Below are 21,062 nucleotides of genomic sequence, written 5' to 3'. Positions count from 1 at the left end.
CTTAACTAATCTCCGTCGTTAATAACTCAAGAAGGCAAAAAATAAACAAATGATACTCCCATAGTTTTAAATTTAAATTTAGCGCCACAGGGTGACCAGTTTGAAGGCAGAAGAAGCGTGCATACCACAGGGTGCCTTATACAAAGTTCACATGGCAATGCAGGCGAAGTGGTTTCGTTTATGTTATTGTTTTTAATAATACAAAGTATTGTAGGATTGCTTCAGACCTTAAAGACCCCGCACTAAGTAGCTCGCCACCATGCCCAAGGAGCAGTTTCGCGCTTCGGCGCTGAACAAGAAAATGTAAGTAGTTGGCCATTTCAAAGGAACCGAATCTAATCTTTCCCACAAAAGTTCCCATGTGCAGTTCGGGATCAGCGCAGCGGATGAGATACAGCAGGAGTCACTTGTGCGGATCATATCCAAGAACCTCTATCAGGGACAGCGCCAACCGGTGCCATATGGGGTGCTGGATCGGCGCATGGGCATCGGCACGAAGGACGCCATGTGCGAGACCTGCGGCCAGGGCTTGAACGAGTGTATCGGTCACTTCGGCTACCTGGACCTGGCGCTGCCAGTTTTCCACATCGGCCACTTCCGCTCCACCATCAACATTCTGCAAATGATCTGCAAGACCTGCGCCCAGGTGATGCTCAAGACCGAGGATAGGGCCGTTTTTGAGAAAAAGCTGCACAACCCAAACTTCTCGTACTTGGGAAAGAAGGCCCTGCACGTCCAGATGCTGGCCAAGGCAAAGAAGGTCACCAAGTGCCCGCACTGCGGCTCGCCCAACGGCGGCGTCAAAAAGGGACCTGGTCTGCTCAAGATACTGCACGATCCCTACAAGGGGCGCAAGGTGGACTCTGCCTTCACCAATAACATGAACGAAATGCTCCGCTCCACGGAGGCCAACAGGGACCTCAACATGACGCTCAGCAGCTACAGTACCGCCGAGGAGTTGACCCCCCTGATGGTACTGGATCTGTTCGAGCAAATACCCCAAAGCGATGTGGCCTTGCTCGGAATGTGTTCGCGAGGAGCACATCCAAAGAACCTGATTGTGACCCGGGTGTTTGTGCCCCCGGCCTGCATTCGTCCCTCGGTGCTGTCCGAGGTGAAGGCCGGCACCACGGAGGACGACTTGACCATGAAACAGAGCGAGATCCTGCTCATCAACGATGTCATTCAACGCCACATGGCCACCGGCGGAAAAATCGAGCTCATCCACGAGGACTGGGACTTTTTGCAGCTGCACGTCGCCCTCTACTTCCACAGCGAAATCAGCGGCATCCCCATCAACATGGCCCCCAAGAAAACGACCCGCGGAATCGTCCAACGGCTGAAGGGAAAGCAGGGCCGCTTTCGCTGCAACCTCTCGGGGAAGCGTGTGGACTTTAGTGGACGCACTGTCATCTCCCCAGACCCCAACCTAATGATTAACCAGGTGGGCGTGCCGGTGCGCGTGGCCAAGATCCTCACCTACCCGGAGCGCGTCAACCAAGCCAACATGCGCCATATGAGGCAGCTAGTGCGAAACGGTCCCAGTACTCATCCAGGCGCTAACTACGTCCAGCAGCGGGGCTCGAGCTTCAAGAAGTACTTGGCGTACGGCAATCGCGAGAAGGTGGCCCAGGAACTGAGGTGCGGCGACATTGTGGAGCGTCACTTGCGCGACGACGACATAGTCCTATTCAACCGGCAGCCCTCGCTGCACAAGATGTCCATCATGTGCCACCGCGCCAAGGTCCAGCCCCAGAGGACCTTTCGGTTCAACGAGTGTGCCTGCACGCCCTACAACGCGGACTTCGATGGCGACGAGATGAACCTGCACTTGCCGCAGACGGAGGAGGCCAGAGCCGAGGCCCTCATCCTCATGGGCAACCAGTCGAACCTGGTAACGCCCAAGAACGGGGAGATTCTGATTGCCGCCACCCAGGACTTCATCACCGGCGGCTACTTGCTGACCCAGAAGGAGGTCTTCCTCACCAAAGAAGAAGCCATGCAGCTGGCTGCGTGTTTCCTGGCCAACGAGGACTCCACCATGCACATCGAAATGCCGCCGCCCGCTCTGCTGAAGCCGCGGCGCCTGTGGACGGGCAAGCAGATGTTCAGCCTGCTGATGCGGCCCAACAACGACTCCCAGGTGCGGCTCAACATGGTCAACAAGGGACGCAACTACACGCGAAACATGGACCTGTGCAGCAACGACTCTTGGATTCACATTCGCAACTCGGAGCTGATGTGCGGCGTCATGGACAAGGCCACCATGGGGTCTGGCACCAAGCAGTGCATCTTCTACCTGATGCTGCGCGACTTCGGGGAGGCCTTTGCCACCAAGGCGATGTGGCGGCTGGCCAGGATCGCCTCGTACTTCATCCAGAACCGCGGCTTTTCGTTCGGGATCAGTGATGTGACGCCCAGCAAGCGGCTTCTGGAGCACAAGGAGTACCTGCTGCAGCGCGGATACGCCAAGTGCAATGAGTACATCGAGAAGCTCAAGGCCGGCACTTTGCAGTGCCAGCCTGGATGCACCCCGGAGGAGACCCTTGAGTCCGTGATGTTGCGCGAACTGTCCGGCATTCGTGAGCAGGCTGCCAAGACCTGCTTTGCCGAGCTGCATCCCACCAACAGCGCCCTCATCATGGCCCTCAGTGGGTCCAAGGGGTCGAACATCAACATCTCCCAGATGATTGCCTGCGTGGGCCAGCAGGCCATCAGTGGCAAGCGAGTGCCCAACGGGTTCGAGAACAGAGCGCTTCCCCACTTCGACAGGCACTCTGCAATTCCGGCGGCCAGGGGCTTCGTCCAAAACAGTTTCTACTCGGGCCTGACACCCACGGAGTTCTTTTTCCACACCATGGCCGGTCGCGAGGGCCTGGTGGACACGGCGGTGAAGACGGCCGAGACCGGATATCTGCAGCGACGGCTGGTGAAGTGTCTGGAAGACTTGGTCGTGCACTACGACGGCACCGTGCGCAACGCCGTCAACGAAATGGTGGACACCATCTACGGTGGCGACGGCTTGGACCCCGTATCCATGGAGACCCGGAATAAGCCCGTCGATTTGGTACACCAGTATGATAACTTACGTGCCCAGATTCACCCTGGCCAACAGCAACCCCTCCGTGGCTCCGAAATTCCGGAGGTTGCGGAATCGCTCTTGAAGACTCCGGAGTTTTCCGAATCTCGTGAGGATTTCAAAGAAGACGTGAGGAAGCACCTCAAAACGGTGTCAAAGAGAATCAGCCTCTTGCAGGAAAAGTACGAGGCGCATGGCAACCTGTGCCACCAAATCGAATGCCTCACCACCGACCAGCTTCTGGAGTTCCTGAGGCGCATCAACGATCGATACAACCGGGCCGTGAGCGAACCGGGCACGGCTGTGGGAGCCATCGCCGCCCAGAGCATAGGAGAGCCCGGCACCCAGATGACCCTGAAGACCTTCCATTTCGCCGGTGTGGCCTCCATGAACATCACACAGGGAGTACCCCGCATTGTGGAGATCATCAACGCCACCAAAACCATATCCACCCCGATCATCACGGCCGAGCTGCAGGACAACCTAAGCATGGAGTTTGCCCGCCAAGTGAAGGCGCGCATCGAGAAGACCACGCTGGGCGAGCTGTCGTCGTACGTGGAGGTGGTGTGTGGCCCGCACAGTTGCTACCTGGCCATTGGCATCGACATGGCGAGGATCAAGCTTCTGGGTCTGCACATCAACCTGGACACCATTGTGGGGAGTATCCTCAAGTCCCGGATGCGACTCAAGCCGGCACAGGTGGAGGTAGCCCGCGAGTCGCGGATAGTCGTCCGCGTGGAAGCAACTCGGAACGCCACCATCAATTCGGAGCTGGCGCGCTTGGCCCTTAGCCTTCAGAGTGTTGTGGTGGCGGGGCTGCCGAACATCAACCGCGCGGTGATTGCGGTGGACGACGCCCGCCAGCCGGCCACCTATAAGCTGTGCATCGAGGGCTACGGCCTGCGGGACGTCATCGCCACCTACGGCGTGGTCGGAGTCCACACGCGCAGCAATAACATATGCGAGATCTACCAGACCCTCGGGATAGAAGCGGCCCGCACCATCATCATGAGCGAAATCACGGAGGTCATGGAGGGCCACGGAATGAGCGTCGACTGGCGGCACATTATGCTCCTGGCCAGCCAGATGACAGCCCGTGGCGAGGTGCTCGGTATCACGCGCCACGGCCTGGCCAAGATGCGCGAGAGCGTCTTCAACCTGGCCTCCTTCGAAAAGACTGCCGACCACCTCTTCGACGCGGCCTACTACGGCCAGACGGACGCCATCAACGGCGTGTCGGAGCGCATTATCCTGGGCATGCCGGCGGGCATTGGCACGGGCATCTTCAAGCTGCTGCATTGTCACGAGAACAAGCAGGTTCCTCCTATCGAGGACACAATTTCCAACTTCCTGGGTCTAGTTCCGTGTGCTTGAAAGTGAAATCACTTGTTGGCTCAAAGTTTCAAAAGTGAATAAAATCCATTAAAGAATAATATAGAATCTCCTTGTTTTAATAAACAGCTATAACAGATTTAATAGATATTATCAGATCTAAAGATATGTCCTGAATTTTCCCAGCTTTTCCATAGATTACTGTCCATCACTGTGGAGCCTATAGATTAAAACACCGTTTTCAAGGGATCCCATCACGAAAAATGGACAAAAAATTTAAAAAATATTTTGTCTCAGGATTTTGATGCAGAATGGTGGAAAATCGATCCAGAAATCGTTTAAGGTACTCCGCTTGAGAATCGGATGAGAATTGGGAAAGATATAGCCATCACTGTGGACCCCATAGGGGAAAACACCATTTTCAAGGGATCCCATCACGAAAAATGAACAAAAAATCTAAAAAATATTTTGTCTCAGGATTTTGATGCAGAATGGTGGCGAATCGATCCAGAAATCGTTTAAGATACTCCGCTTGAGAATCGGATGAGAATTGGGGAAGATATAGCCATCACTGTGGACCCCATAGGGGAAAACACCATTTTCAAGGGATCCCATCACGAAAAATGGAAAAAAAATCTAAAAAATATTTTGTCTCAGGATTTTGATGCAGATTGGTGGCAAATCGATCCAGAAATCGTTTAAGGTACTCCGCTTGAGAATCGGATGAGAATTGGGGAAGATATAGCCATCACTGTGGAGCCTATAGGGGAAAACACCATTTTCAAGGGATCCCATCACGAAAAATGGAAAAAAAATCTAAAAAATATTTTGTCTCAGGATTTTGATGCAGATTGGTGGCAAATCGATCCAGAAATCGTTTAAGGTACTCCGCTTGAGAATCGGATGAGAATTGGGGAAGATATAGCCATCACTGTGGACCCCATAGGGGAAAACACCATTTTCAAGGGATCCCATCACGAAAAATGGACAAAAAATCTAAAAAATATTTTGTCTCAGGATTTTGATGCAGAATGGTGGCAAATCGATCCAGAAATCGTTTAAGGTACTCCGCTTGAGAATCGGATGAGAATTGGGGAAAATATAGCCATCACTGTGGACCCCATAGGGGAAAACACCATTTTCAAGGGATCCCATCACGAAAAATGGACAAAAAATCTAAAAAATATTTTGTCTCAGGATTTTGATGCAGAATGGTGGCAAATCGATCCAGAAATCGTTTAAGGTACTCCGCTTGAGAATCGGATGAGAATTGGGGAAGATATAGCCATCACTGTGGACCCTATAGGGGAAAACACCATTTTCAAGGGATCCCATCACGAAAAATGGAAAAAAAATCTAAAAAATATTTTGTCTCAGGATTTTGATGCAGATTGGTGGCAAATCGATCCAGAAATCGTTTAAGGTACTCCGCTTGAGAATCGGATGAGAATTGGGGAAGATATAGCCATCACTGTGGACCCCATAGGGGAAAACACCATTTTCAAGGGATCCCATCACGAAAAATGAACAAAAAATCTAAAAAATATTTTGTCTCAGGATTTTGATGCAGAATGGTGGCGAATCGATCCAGAAATCGTTTAAGGTACTCCGCTTGAGAATCGGATGAGAATTGGGGAAGATATAGCCATCACTGTGGACCCCATAGGGGAAAACACCATTTTCAAGGGATCCCATCACGAAAAATGGACAAAAAATCTAAAAAATATTTTGTATCACGATTTTGATGCAGAATGGTGGAGAATCGAACCAGAAATCGTTTAAGGTACTCCGCTTGAGAATCGGATGAGAATTGGGGAAAATATAGCCATCACTGTGGACCCCATAGGGGAAAACACCATTTTCAAGGGATCCCATCACGAAAAATGGACAAAAAATCTAAAAAATATTTTGTCTCAGGATTTTGATGCAGAATGGTGGCAAATCGATCCAGAAATCGTTTAAGGTACTCCGCTTGAGAATCGGATGAGAATTGGGGAAGATATAGCCATCACTGTGGACCCCATAGGGGAAAACACCATTTTCAAGGGATCCCATCACGAAAAATGAACAAAAAATCTAAAAAATATTTTGTCTCAGGATTTTGATGCAGAATGGTGGCGAATCGATCCAGAAATCGTTTAAGGTACTCCGCTTGAGAATCGGATGAGAATTGGGGAAGATATAGCCATCACTGTGGACCCCATAGGGGAAAACACCATTTTCAAGGGATCCCATCACGAAAAATGGACAAAAAATCTAAAAAATATTTTGTATCACGATTTTGATGCAGAATGGTGGAGAATCGAACCAGAAATCGTTTAAGGTACTCCGCTTGAGAATCGGATGAGAATTGGGGAAAATATAGCCATCACTGTGGACCCCATAGGGGAAAACACCATTTTCAAGGGATCCCATCACGAAAAATGGACAAAAAATCTAAAAAATATTTTGTCTCAGGATTTTGATGCAGAATGGTGGCAAATCGATCCAGAAATCGTTTAAGGTACTCCGCTTGAGAATCGGATGAGAATTGGGGAAGATATAGCCATCACTGTGGACCCTATAGGGGAAAACACCATTTTCAAGGGATCCCATCACGAAAAATGGAAAAAAAATCTAAAAAATATTTTGTCTCAGGATTTTGATGCAGATTGGTGGCAAATCGATCCAGAAATCGTTTAAGGTACTCCGCTTGAGAATCGGATGAGAATTGGGGAAGATATAGCCATCACTGTGGACCCCATAGGGGAAAACACCATTTTCAAGGGATCCCATCACGAAAAATGAACAAAAAATCTAAAAAATATTTTGTCTCAGGATTTTGATGCAGAATGGTGGCGAATCGATCCAGAAATCGTTTAAGGTACTCCGCTTGAGAATCGGATGAGAATTGGGGAAGATATAGCCATCACTGTGGACCCCATAGGGGAAAACACCATTTTCAAGGGATCCCATCACGAAAAATGGACAAAAAATCTAAAAAATATTTTGTCTCAGGATTTTGATGCAGAATGGTGGCAAATCGATCCAGAAATCGTTTAAGGTACTCCGCTTGAGAATCGGATGAGAATTGGGGAAAATATAGCCATCACTGTGGACCCTATAGGGGAAAACACCATTTTCAAGGGATCCCATCACGAAAAATGGACAAAAAATCTAAAAAATATTTTGTATCACGATTTTGATGCAGAATGGTGGAGAATCGAACCAGAAATCGTTTAAGGTACTCCGCTTGAGAATCGGATGAGAATTGGGGAAGATATAGCCATCACTGTGGACCCTATAGGGGAAAACACCATTTTCAAGGGATCCCATCACGAAAAATGGACAAAAAATCTAAAAAATATTTTGTCTCAGGATTTTGATGCAGAATGGTGGCAAATCGATCCAGAAATCGTTTAAGGTACTCCGCTTGAGAATCGGATGAGAGTTGGGGAAGATATAGCCATCACTGTGGACCCCATAGGGGAAAACACCATTTTCAAGGGATCCCATCACGAAAAATGAACAAAAAATCTAAAAAATATTTTGTCTCAGGATTTTGATGCAGAATGGTGGCGAATCGATCCAGAAATCGTTTAAGGTACTCCGCTTGAGAATCGGATGAGAATTGGGGAAGATATAGCCATCACTGTGGACCCCATAGGGGAAAACACCATTTTCAAGGGATCCCATCACGAAAAATGGACAAAAAATCTAAAAAATATTTTGTCTCAGTATTTTGATGCAGAATGGTGGCGAATCGATCCAGAAATCGTTTAAGGTACTCCGCTTGAGAATCGGATGAGAATTGGGGAAAATATAGCCATCACTGTGGACCCCATAGGGGAAAACACCATTTTCAAGGGATCCCATCACGAAAAATGGACAAAAAATCTAAAAAATATTTTGTATCACGATTTTGATGCAGAATGGTGGCAAATCGATCCAGAAATCGTTTAAGGTACTCCGCTTGAGAATCGGATGAGAGTTGGGGAAGATATAGCCATCACTGTGGACCCCATAGGGGAAAACACCATTTTCAAGGGATCCCATCACGAAAAATGGACAAAAAATCTAAAAAATATTTTGTCTCAGGATTTTGATGCAGAATGGTGGCAAATCGATCCAGAAATCGTTTAAGGTACTCCGCTTGAGAATCGGATGAGAATTGGGGAAGATATAGCCATCACTGTGGAGCCTATAGGGGAAAACACCATTTTCAAGGGATCCCATCACGAAAAATGGAAAAAAAATCTAAAAAATATTTTGTCTCAGGATTTTGATGCAGATTGGTGGCAAATCGATCCAGAAATCGTTTAAGGTACTCCGCTTGAGAATCGGATGAGAATTGGGGAAGATATAGCCATCACTGTGGACCCCATAGGGGAAAACACCATTTTCAAGGGATCCCATCACGAAAAATGGACAAAAAATCTAAAAAATATTTTGTCTCAGGATTTTGATGCAGAATGGTGGCAAATCGATCCAGAAATCGTTTAAGGTACTCCGCTTGAGAATCGGATGAGAATTGGGGAAAATATAGCCATCACTGTGGACCCTATAGGGGAAAACACCATTTTCAAGGGATCCCATCACGAAAAATGGACAAAAAATCTAAAAAATATTTTGTATCACGATTTTGATGCAGAATGGTGGAGAATCGAACCAGAAATCGTTTAAGGTACTCCGCTTGAGAATCGGATGAGAATTGGGGAAAATATAGCCATCACTGTGGACCCCATAGGGGAAAACACCATTTTCAAGGGATCCCATCACGAAAAATGGACAAAAAATCTAAAAAATATTTTGTCTCAGGATTTTGATGCAGAATGGTGGCAAATCGATCCAGAAATCGTTTAAGGTACTCCGCTTGAGAATCGGATGAGAGTTGGGGAAGATATAGCCATCACTGTGGACCCCATAGGGGAAAACACCATTTTCAAGGGATCCCATCACGAAAAATGGACAAAAAATCTAAAAAATATTTTGTCTCAGGATTTTGATGCAGAATGGTGGCAAATCGATCCAGAAATCGTTTAAGGTACTCCGCTTGAGAATCGGATGAGAATTGGGGAAAATATAGCCATCACTGTGGACCCTATAGGGGAAAACACCATTTTCAAGGGATCCCATCACGAAAAATGGACAAAAAATCTAAAAAATATTTTGTCTCAGGATTTTGATGCAGAATGGTGGCAAATCGATCCAGAAATCGTTTAAGGTACTCCGCTTGAGAATCGGATGAGAATTGGGGAAGATATAGCCATCACTGTGGACCCCATAGGGGAAAACACCATTTTCAAGGGATCCCATCACGAAAAATGAACAAAAAATCTAAAAAATATTTTGTCTCAGGATTTTGATGCAGAATGGTGGCGAATCGATCCAGAAATCGTTTAAGGTACTCCGCTTGAGAATAGGATGAGAATTGGGGAAGATATAGCCATCACTGTGGATCCCATAGGGAAAACCGCATTTTCAAGGGATCCCATCACGAAAAATGAACAAAAAATCTAAAAAATATTTTGTCTCAGGATTTTGATGCAGAATGGTGGCAAATCGATCCAGAAATCGTTTAAGGTACTCCGCTTGAGAATCTGATGAGAATTGGGGAAGATATAGCCATCACTGTGGATCCCATAGGGAAAACCGCATTTTCAAGGGATCCCATCACGAAAAATGAACAAAAAATCTAAAAAATATTTTGTCTCAGGATTTTGATGCAGAATGGTGGCGAATCGATCCAGAAATCGTTTAAGGTACTCCGTTTGTGAATCGGATGAGAATTGGGGAAGAAATAGCCATCACAGTGGACCGTATAGGGGAATTTTGTCTCAGGATTTTGATTCTGAATATCGAAAATCTTTTTACAGTTTGAAAGCTATTGATATCTTTATTCCGAAAAGGCGTTACCAGATCAATTGAGAAATGGCCAAGATGCGCCCATTTCAAGTGGTACATTTTTTTACATGGTATGGCAACGCCATGTTAATTCGAAAACTGATTTCGAAATTACATATCGGACGAGAAATTACCATGATATGAAAGTAATATGAAGTGGAAAATATTTGGTTAGATTTTCCATACTTTCGGCCCTACAGTTATCTTTAAATTTTTTACAAATCTATATCTCATACAAATTTAAAAGGGAATGTATTTTCCTTGTTCCCTGAATGCACAAGTAACCTTACTGGTGATTAAATGTGTTTTTCAAAGATTACAAATTCCAAAAGAATCGGGACCTTCCTAAGGATGAGGACAACGTAGAAATAACAATAATAATAAGACAAGGTTTTCGACTTACTGAAAAATAACATGAGATTCATACTTGAGTTTCACAGAAAGGACCATTTTCCTTCAAAGGTCCGGAAGAAAATCATTTAAATCATTCATTTTAAATAATTTTACATCTACATCTGTTATAAATATTGAGGAACATTACTGAACATTCTGGATAAAAAATCCACGATTATAATAAAGACGATCGGATTTATGTAACTTTATTTGGTGGCGACAATTCCAAGGTGAATTTGGTGAACGGGATGCGGGCCGCAAACGGAAAGGATTAGAACGAGAGCAACTTTCAGATGATTTCGGTATGCAGTGGCGGTGGGGGTGACTTCGGACAGTCAGGTCAGTCTCGGTGGTTTCAGGTTTTAATCTCGATGCAGGCGTCCGAACCTGGCGGCACCACCTCGCCGCTGTCCGCGGCGGCGGCGGGCTTGAGCAGGGCCAGCGTGGTGGCACCGTCCAGGACCTCATCCTTGCGTACGTGCAGCATATCGATCTCGGTAAGTGCGACATTGGGTTCCTAGGTAAGAAATATGACTTGAGAACGAGCTACAGAAGCGATAGCGAAAGCGAAAGGGGTATGGGGTTGGGTTCACCTTCTCCATGGCCGCGTCTGAAACCTGCAGATGATACTTGTCTCGGCAATACCGCGACAGCAAGGCGATCCCCACCTCCCGGTTCTTGGCGTACTTGGACTCCCAGGCATCCAGCAGGCGGTTGTAGTAGCGGGCGTTCTCGATGTAGCGCAGGTAGACGTGGGTCCCCGCCGTGGGGAAGATCCTCTCCAGCGGCTGGCATCGCGCCAGCTCGTCCTCGGCGACGATAAGGCAACGCACGTCATCCGGCAGCAGGTTGTCCAGAATGGTGTCCACGTACTCCTCCCGGAACTCGATGCTGCGGTTAGTGTACTGGTTGTGCTTGCGCACCTCCTCCGCAGTCAGGCAGGTGGTGAAGATACGCTTGTCGTGACACAGAGGCCCGGTGAGGTTCAGCTCCTCTAGAATCTCGGCCTGTTGGCGTTCGTTCAGCTTTGGCGGCACCTGGTAGAGCGCCGTGTTCAACACAGACTGGATGAGGGGCCCCTTGACATGGAGGTCCAGTGGAAGCTCCGAGTGCAGTGAGGGCGAGATGTTGATCTCCAGGAGCCACGGAACCAGATTCTCATCCAGCAACACATCAAAGCCGAATAGCTCGAAGCAATTGTATCGGAAATTGACATTTTGGCGGTACATGCGGTTCAGTCCCGACTCGCCGCTCACGATGCCCTTGATGACCAGATTGCGAAGCGTGGCCCAGAGGCGCTTGGTGTTGACGCCGCGGTTCTCCAGACATGACCACAGCGACTGCAGCGTCCACTTGTGTCCCTGGCAGGCATTGAAGTCCTCGTTCTTGGCATAGTTCTGCGAGAACTTGTTGATGCTGTAGTTGGTCAGGTGCATGCAGCGCTCGTCGAGATTGCTCAGCTCCGAGCTGTACTTCACGGAGGCGAATCTGGCCAGGCCGTCTTTGTACATGTAGATGCGGAGCGGGTTGATCGAGGTCAGTACCACATAGATGCGCATGTCGAACTTGTTGTCGTTGATCAGCAGCGGACGTTCGATGTATCTAATGGTACACGAGTAATGGGTTAGGATTGGCTGAGAAGGACCCTGCTACTCACTTCTGAACGACTAGAGGACGGTCTTTGGGAAACTGGCTCCATTTGTTGACGATCCGTATTCCGGTTCCTCGGGCACTCGCAGGCGGCTTCACAATCCATTTCGTCAGTTTGGAGGCGTTCTTTGGCCACACCTGTCGGAGGTTCTCCAGGTCGTCCGGCATTATGTAGGATCTGAAAGAGTTTGGGAAGAGTTTCAAATGCTGGTGTAGTTTATAAAATGTAACAACCCACTTTTGCATAAAACCAAACTCCTTCTTTCCGAATTTCTTCATGTTGCTGTAGATGCTGCGCCACATGGTGTCCTTGCGACCTATTCGGAACGACCCGGGTATATGGTTGTACTTCTGGTGGGATCGAATGGTCCGGAAGCCGGGGCTTTTCATGTGCTTCTCCCACACGGCCATCCAGTCGGTGGTGTCTGTCGAAAAGGGAAATTATTAAAAAGGTTGGAGTCTCCAGGGTGCAGGGATAACCCACTCTTGATAATGCGAAAGCCGGAATTGAGGACCACCCGCTTCACAATCTTGGGCATCACCGGACTCAGCTTCCACTTCAGGACGCGGTGCAGGGCCGCCGGCATCGGAGGACCCTTGTCGGCGTGCGAGGTGAAGTTGAGGTAGGGCGGGACGTTCGGGAACAGGCTGGGAGAGAGGATGGCCTCGGGCCGGAAGTAGACCGACGCCTCAGAGTCTGTGGTGGCCACCGACTCCTTTGAATCTCTTTTCTCAGGCTGGAGGCGCGTGTGCCGGCTCTGGTGCGTCTCAGAGCTGTCCTCCTCCAGGAAAAACGGGGTGCCCACATACTCCTCCTCGGAGTCAGAGTCGTCGTAGTTGTTGATGTCGTCGATGGCTGGAATTTGGAATTAACATGAGTGATTGTGAAGCTTCCTCGATATTTAGTACCCACCTGCACACGGATCATCCTCGTGGCGACGGTCGAGCTCTTGACCGCCCTTGTTCAAGGACACACCCACATAGGGCGAACAGTGGTCACCGGCGGTAACCCGGTGGCTGGTGAAGTGGTGCTGGCCGTTATGCGACGACTGGGCGTAAAGGGAAGCGTAGAGACTAGTCTCCAAGGCGGTGGCTGCCGACTTGGTCAGTCCGTTCTGGGTGAGCAGCCGGCTCTTTTCCTCCTGCTGCTGGGCACTTAGCATGCTGCTGCCGTGGAAGGTGTTCACGACGATCTTGCTCGGCGGCGAGGGCTTCAGGGTCTGGGTGCTCGAGCAGGACAGGCTAGAGGGCGCTCCCTTGGCCTGGATGGTTGGGCTCAGGCTGCAGCGCTTGTGCCCGTTTCCGGCCCCGTTTCCGTTTCCGACGCCGTTGCCCACCGAGTGCTTGGAGAAGGCTTCGTCCCTCGCGCGCTTCAATAGCATCTGTGTGGTTAGTGGAGAGCGCAGCGGGCAGGACATAGAAAGGCAGCATGCAGGGTAGGGGAGAACAAAGAGTTATGGAGTTAGTTTCCCATGGGTGTGGTTAGGAGTCATGGTGGGCAATCTTTGGGTCTTTAGAGAAGCGTGTTCTATCTCGAAAAGCATGAGTTAGTTTAGTAACTTGGCATGTAAACGAAATAAACAAGAGAACGAGATATTAGGTCAACCTCACTGGACAACCTTGTGGGGAGCTGATAAGAGAACCATATGGCACCTAGTGATAACTTTGGCCATCTGTGCTGGCAGACCTATTCCTCTATGTGGACTATCCTGAACCAGTGATAAGCGGAGTACAATACACACCAGGTCTGCACACGAAACGGTATCGACACGAAGACAGGCCATGGGATGTTCAACTCACCTGAACCTTCTTGTAGGGCTCAGACTGGAGCACGCTGTTGGCCACAACTGGGGCCACGGTGGCGCTCACGGCTGTGGTGACCTTCGGGGGCGAACTCAGGATAGGAGATCCCCGCATGCTGACGCGCTGCGGCGGCTGAGTGGCCTTCGACAAGCCGTTGGAGAGCGACTTTTCCGGCGAGTGGCGCTTGCGCGAAGAGGGCGGACTCTTCAGCTTGGGGGGCGAGGTGCGGGCGGAGGCCGCCGCAGCAGCTGAGGCGGCAGCAGCGGCGGAGGCGACCGCGGAGACGGGTCCCCCACCGGCCGCCGATCCCCCGCCAGCGGCACTGCGGTGCTGCGGAGTGGTAGGCCCCACCCGGCCTTGGTAGCGGTTCGGAGGAGAGAGGTGCTGGTTGAAGTGGTTCGGGTGCGACGAGGCGGGTACGTGGTTGTGGTGGGTCAGCTTCTTGCACATGACCATCTTGTCCTTGTAGAGCTCCACCTCCTCCAGCCAGGACTCGTGGAAGTCAAGAATCTCGATGCCCTTGCCGCTGCGGCTCTGGTGATGGTGGTGCCGTCCCCCGGACCCGCCATGGTTCTCCTTCGCGGCGGTCCCTGATCGGGCCGACGACATCCTCTTCTCGGTCATCTGAGCCATAATATGAGTTCACAGGTAATTTTGATAACTGTAATGAGGATAGTGACTTTGAATTACTTTTTTTACTTTTTATCTGTTGGTTTTGAAGGGAAGAGGATAACTTTGAAAAACAGAATACTTGGCATTTGGATGCTTCGTGATATGGACTTCCCACTGAACTTGGTCTTTGTGGTCTTGGGAACGGGGCGGTTTATTTTCGTAAGTACTTATGCTCTCCGAGTGCGCTGACCATTCGGACAGCCAGTTGGTGTGGAATTGGAAGTGGATCAACAGTGGGTTTCTGAATGGGTTCAAGGTGCCGTCTGGCGGGTGGTGGTAGTGGTGCAATTGGTGCAGCTGCGGTGGGCACTGTGCTATTACTTCACCGAGGCGTCTGGTGCGGGGCGTGTCAATGGCTGGCTATTTTCGAAACCTGATGGCACGGCACCAAGATCATGAGACACACTGCGGGGCACACTTCGCTCATCGATTGCCAATCGATCAATAACAGTGAGAAGTGCGTGCCAAGAAAAGAGGAGCAGCCGACACCCAAAATAAACAAGCCGCGCGAAGACTTTCGCCTTCAATATTCCGCGCTGATGCACCGAAAAACGCACCGAAATCTAAAATTCAAAAATGTCTGATGGCGCGAACTTCCAGTCGCTGACGAGACCCCAGCCGGCTTTTGCGGCCTGTGTGCGTGGACGCGAGTGTGGGCGTGTGGGGGAATGTGTCCTTGTGGAGATGGGAACACTTACCTTAATATTTTACATTCGCACAAAGAATTTTGTGGGATACAAAAACAAACCGAGAATTTTTAGACAGGTATCGACTCGAGGACTAGATCCAAAACAACTTGTCTTCACTCGAGATTTTGTTTGGTTTTGATTTCCATTCAAACGGCAACAACAACAACAGCAGTTGAGAAGCAACAACCGACGGGGATGCCAGCTCGTTTTCCGACAATCGGACACCTATCGAAATCGACCACTGTGCTATCGATTTCCAGTGCTGCCCATTCACAGGTAGGCAGTGGGCGCGCAAATTCGAAAACAGTAATTTGCAATGGCTTGTGCACAACAGCACAACGGAGTTATATTAATTCTATTCGTTTGGCTACGGGCTCAAGCAAACCAATTTTTTTTACAAAATGTCGATACTTTATCAAAAACTATGCAATTTATATTGGACTTGTATGGTTTGAAATTGGAAAAAGATGTCAAAGGTATGTTGTTTCCCCAAAAAAACGCTCCTTTGCAGAGTAAATTCAATCAATGTTTAATAAACAATACAACTGTATTAAGTATTTAAGGAGGACTGTCAAATCCTCCTATCAAATTAAAGACCAATCAAGTTAATAGAGGACTATTAGGGTAATTAAAAGGTTTATGTTGAAGAGGAGCCTCAGTGGTCATCAAACACCCAGTGTGACGTAAATCAGGCACCTGGCCAGAGGTTCATCTACCTAAACAGGGCCAGCAACAAACAGCGCCGAGGCAGGACCTACATGAGCGGAACGAATGCTGTGATCAAATGCCGCAGTCGGCTGAGGCCAATGATGAAGCCATCAACGTTTCAATTTATACACCTTCCAGGCGGCTGCGGTCTTTATTGATTTTGATGGCTGCGCAGCACTAAAAAGTGATTTATCGCAGATCCTGCGGCAAGGCCAGGCAGTCGAGGAGGAGGCAGCCAACCAGGGAACACACACAAGCGGGCCCAGATCCGATTCGAATCTGTCGATAAGTTGTGGCGGCCTTTAAACGGCCCTCGAGGCACCATCAATGCCATCGTCGTAACCGCCTCCTACAAGACGTCAACACCCCCCTACTCCGGAGTGGTCAGTGGGATTCCGAGGCGCAGCTCTGGGAGTCCACAGGGAGAAAACGTTCCTCAAGACAGACATCAGAAGGAAGAACTGCAGGAAAGGAGCTCACCATTTTTTCGAGTGTGGTTCAGGACTGGGGGCTGCCATGGCTGCACTGCGTCGATGATGAACTTATCTACATCTCGTACATTAACGTGTTTGTTGTTCGGGCCTGTGTTTTGTCATTGGTCGTTCGGTCCTTCCGAGATGCAGTGCAGTGGCACTCCAGACGGCCGATCAGATTATAGATAGGCTCGAACCCGCGCCTGTGTGGCCTTTTCCAAAGACCCTAAACAAGTAGCTTACACGGAAAGAAAACAAATACTTCTGGCTAATAGCCCCTAGATTCGCAACTAGGTGGTGAACAGGGATTACCTAGATCCAAGTCAACAAAAAGTTAAACATGATCAGACACTAAAAATATATAATCATTAGGTCTGTCTTAGGGATGGATTACTTTTTCCGCCTGTACTCAGAGTAGTTTGAAGCGCATCCTTGGCGGGTTTATTGTGCGATAAGTGCGCCGCTTGTTTATAAAATATTATTAATTATTTAATCAGGGCGCAGGGGACTGCTCAAGTTTAGGATTTCAGCGGAGAATGGAGAGTCCACACCCGCTACCGTTGCCGAGCAAAAGGATCGAATTTCCGAAGTAAATGCAATTAATTTGTCGCTTGCACAATGCACAATGCGAGAATAGGGATCGACAGGATCGGGATCGGGATCAGGATCCACCTAATTTGGGCCCTCAATAGAGAGCTCCTCGCCGAGACATGTGTGTGCTTTGTGGTGCCTAATCCTTTCGCTAGATGTTTGCTTTCGGCACCTTTTGGTAAACATGAGATGACTTGAAAGGATTTGCGATCGGCTCGCCTTGATTAGAGCTCAATTTACACCCCGAATGAAAGGTGTGCTGGAGTGCTGGAAGATGAAATCGAAGAAACCGAGCCATCGCATTATCCGATCCACAAAGGACCATAGCGTATGGCACATATGGCTAGGGATCTATTCCTTGTCGAGGAGACATGTGTTGGGCAATTGGAAAGGGATTTGCAGGGATCGCTTTTCCAAAGGGGAGAACTGGGGGAGTTGCACTCGAATAATGGACTTCAAACTCACAATCAGATACTAGGAGAAGGGATTCATTCCCACCTTGAAATTATGCCTGCCATTTTGGATTCCTCACTCTACCTATACAGCCTTTAAAGGGTTACCATTTTATTCCTAGTTTGGGGGCATAATTCCCCCCAATTTGTGCCGCTTTAAAGATAGCCAATATTTGAATGTTAATCGATCCGCCGCCAGAAAGTTTTCACTGCCATTTAGGGCCTAATCTCTTGCGAGGCTCCTTCGATTGGGACTCAGGTCCCAGCATCAGGCCTTCGAAATGGGTGCCGTCTTTGATATGTCTGTTAATCGCTGGCTAAGTCGACGATTAATTTTACTGCTTATTTTGTTTTCACCCATTCGTAATAAAAATGCCTGCCCGCGGGCTCTGCGGCGGCAAAAATAAAATTGAAAATTTATTGTCTTTATGGGACGTGAGTGAGTGTGCTTGAGGGTCTGTCCGCCCGTCAGAGACAACCTTTAGCTTCTGCAAAAGTGAGAAGCGAGAAGCTCCGCGGAGAAGATGCGAAATTGCCGCCGCATCTCCGACGACCGACGTCTTCTCGTTTTCTCCGGTTTCGCGTTTGACGTTGATAATTTAGCAGAAAGGAAAAAACTCAATATTTTGACAGCATTGTGTGTTGAGTTATAGAACAGAATTAATTTGCCAGTCGATGCGGGTAGATAGAACCCGGAGTAGACACTGAACTTAGTGGAGGGGACTGTGAGTGGGCTGTATTATAAATAAAATTATTGAACCTAATTTCTCCGATACTCCAAGTCCAGGTATTTACTTACGAGATCCAGAACACCAAATACCTGAATATAAAATATTTACATATACGCTGGCGTTGCTGTGATTTTAATGCTTCGCTGCACAAATTATTTAACAAGCTAAAGCACCTGAGCCCCACCCACTGTGCCACCCTTTGTGCGGCAGGACAATGCGAACAGGGACAGGTGCGCCTACTGCCCGACAAGTCCTTCGCTCCTGGGTGACGCTCTATTACACACACATTCACACGCACAATTGGGCACTTAACAATTTTGAAAACTTTGCTCAAATTACATATCCTTCCACACCCGCACAGCGCCCAAGCCACCCAAGCCATCCAGCGCCCCCAATCCCTGACTCAACAGCCGTTGGTTCGGTTCCCGAGCAATTTCCGTTTAATTTCAGGTTGGAAAACCATGAATTATAAAGGATACCTTCCCCTGGGTAGCTTCTTTAACGCATGACACTCATCCTTGGGCGGGTGGGGCTGGTGCTCGCGTGGGCTGGTGCTGGCAGGGAGGGGGCTGGGAAAGCCCTAATTACAGACCATCCATATGCATTCGACGCTGACCGGAACTCGATTTGTTTTCCACAATGTTGGCTTTCATTGTCGCATGTTTGTACACAAAATTCGATTCGATTTCCGCTGGTTTTGGACTTCCGATCGCAGGCCTATCATTTAGTGCCATGAAATGATTTTATTTCCCGGCCAGCGAATGTCTATAATTATCATAAATATTTGCCACAAATTGACAAAGTTCTGCAGACTAGAGGGGTTACTAGCACGGCTTTTCATGGTAATGGGGTCTATTAAGGCACAATTTATTTAGGAAATATTTTGTCCATCTACTGCTGGCCATTTCTGTTATCTTCTCCGTTTTACGACTCTTGACCGCCAATAAATGGAAGCCTAACCGTCAACACATCACAGATCACTCCCAGAACTGGTTCGGGCCACAACTCACTCTCGAGACTTATCCGATCAGAAGTAGTTGGCCATAAACAGCCGGCCAGCAACGAGTTCCTAACTCGGACAGGTTCTCCCAATAGACCAATCAATGGCCCGATAAGGCCAGGCCTGGGAAAGCATAATTGAACTGTAAATGGTAAAAATATTTATTGTCTTATCACATCGTATAACTCGCCGTGTCACAACCCGGCCTGGAGCAACAAATTACGAATGGGGGGGCCTGGGAGAAGCGGCTTCGATAGGGCATCTTCCGCTGCTGTTACCATGCTGTGGCTCCTCTCGAGAGCGGCTAGGAAGAACAGCTAGCCGGCCAATGGTCCGAGAACAGAGGAACCCGCCAGAAAATTCGGGTTCGGAATTTGTACATAAAAATAATATTCATCGTTATCGTTATTAACTTATGCTTTCCCGCTAATGCCCAGCGCAGGACAGTACACTGAGGATCTATATCCACTATTTCTATTCCTAAACTTTCTAAACCTGATCTTTAAGAGAATCTAAAGATCATGAAAATAAAGAACTGATACAAAACCATTTTATTAAAAAAGATTACTGTAATATATGCACTAGTATGTATCCTTATTTCTGCCAGTGCACCCAACCAGTCCAGACTCCTCTTCTTGCCTCAAATTCCCGCCCCTGGCTGCCCCACCCGCCCAGTCCACGGTTGCCTCGGCAGTTGCCAACAGTTGGCCAACTAAATGCGCTAATCCGCGTGTTGTCAACTTCATTAGCCGATAAACACGCCGACACATTAAATTGGCAGCGGACGGGGAGCCGCGGGGGCGCGGCCGCCATCGGGGGATTATGGATGCGAGAGACCGCGAGGGGCGGAGGAGCCGGGAGGAGGCCGATTTCTGCGGCTCCCATTTGAAGTCCCCAACGAAAAATTGCTGCCACTTGAATTTTTAATGCCCATAAAGTATGCAGCGCAGTCTGGAGCCTGAAAAAGGAGGATGCACTGCAGCCAGCCAGGTCCAGCCAGTTTCAGGTGATTCCAGGCTGAAGGGCAAAGAGGCAGGGAGGCAGTCCCAAACTCCCGAAGAAAGTTCACATAAAATACGATGGCTTAGCTTTGTCTGGCTCTCCGCCTCATCCTCCAGGCTTCGGGTCCGTCGTCAGGTGTGTAATTCGATATCTCTGCTCTTTAATTCCCGGCCATTCGTTTGTGCGCGCGATTTATGTTCTACATTTGTACTTTGGCACTGGGGCTCGACAGGGGAGCCGGGATCGGAGGGGGCAGCCCCATCCGGCCGCAGGACCACTAGGATGCGCCACTAAACAATAATTATGACAACAATAAGAGCAGGCAGAATCCTTAATTCACTCCAGCTCTGAGAAGCTAAAACAAAGGGCCTACAGGAGGAGCTCTCCATGTTTGTGTTGCAGGAGTCTGGTTGGAAGATTAGGGGGCAATTACTGCTTCACACGACCAGCAGACGTCCCAGAAAAGTAGAAGCCGAATTTGTTGTGACAAAGGCGGATGGCGGAGCAACCAGGTCGGAGCTGGTCGACCGCAACTAAGCGCCGGTATAGGATGTCTCTACGCGGAATCGGGCAGACTCTCGGATATAAGCTAAACGCTTCTGAA

General features: G+C 48.8%; 2 protein-coding genes across 2 annotated transcripts; one reads left to right on the top strand and one right to left on the bottom strand.

Moving 5' to 3' along the window:
* The first annotated feature begins 145 nt into the window (after window positions 1–145).
* On the top strand, window positions 146–4,519 carry Polr3A (RNA polymerase III subunit A). Its single transcript, XM_017250202.3, has 2 exons — window positions 146–303; window positions 355–4,519. The coding sequence occupies exons 1-2, from the start codon at window positions 260–262 to the stop codon at window positions 4,451–4,453; spliced, it is 4,143 nt and encodes a 1,380-aa protein (XP_017105691.3). The 5' UTR covers window positions 146–259; the 3' UTR covers window positions 4,454–4,519.
* A 6,343-nt stretch (window positions 4,520–10,862) lies between these two features.
* TTLL4B (Tubulin tyrosine ligase-like 4B) lies at window positions 10,863–15,956 on the bottom strand. The gene is made up of 8 exons (XM_017250191.3): window positions 15,511–15,956; window positions 14,138–14,801; window positions 13,251–13,719; window positions 12,822–13,193; window positions 12,576–12,762; window positions 12,345–12,515; window positions 11,281–12,289; window positions 10,863–11,204 (listed from the first exon to the last, which is right to left on the bottom strand). Exons 2-8 carry the CDS (start codon window positions 14,771–14,773, stop codon window positions 11,043–11,045), a joined length of 3,006 nt encoding a protein of 1,001 aa, XP_017105680.2. The 5' UTR covers window positions 14,774–14,801; window positions 15,511–15,956; the 3' UTR covers window positions 10,863–11,042.
* Window positions 15,957–21,062: the final 5,106 nt, after the last annotated feature.

Source organism: Drosophila bipectinata, chromosome 2L, assembly GCF_030179905.1.
Source record: "Drosophila bipectinata strain 14024-0381.07 chromosome 2L, DbipHiC1v2, whole genome shotgun sequence".
Lineage (NCBI taxonomy): Eukaryota > Metazoa > Arthropoda > Insecta > Diptera > Drosophilidae > Drosophila > Drosophila bipectinata.
This window is presented reverse-complemented; position numbering and strand designations above follow the sequence as displayed.

Bases quoted from the DNA above. Each gene is read 5' to 3' on its own strand.
- TTLL4B (XM_017250191.3), bottom strand. From the start codon at position 14,773: ATGGCTCAGATGACCGAGAAGAGGATGTCGTCGGCCCGATCAGGGACC. The intron at 13,194-13,250 runs GTGGGTACTAAA...TCCAAATTCCAG, and splicing joins CGAGGATGATCCGTGTGCAG to CCATCGACGACATCAACAAC. The intron at 11,205-11,280 runs GTGAACCCAACC...TTTCTTACCTAG, and splicing joins CAGACGCGGCCATGGAGAAG to GAACCCAATGTCGCACTTAC.
- Polr3A (XM_017250202.3), top strand. From the start codon at position 260: ATGCCCAAGGAGCAGTTTCGCGCTTCGGCGCTGAACAAGAAAAT. The intron at 304-354 runs GTAAGTAGTTGG...TTCCCACAAAAG, and splicing joins TCGGCGCTGAACAAGAAAAT to TTCCCATGTGCAGTTCGGGA.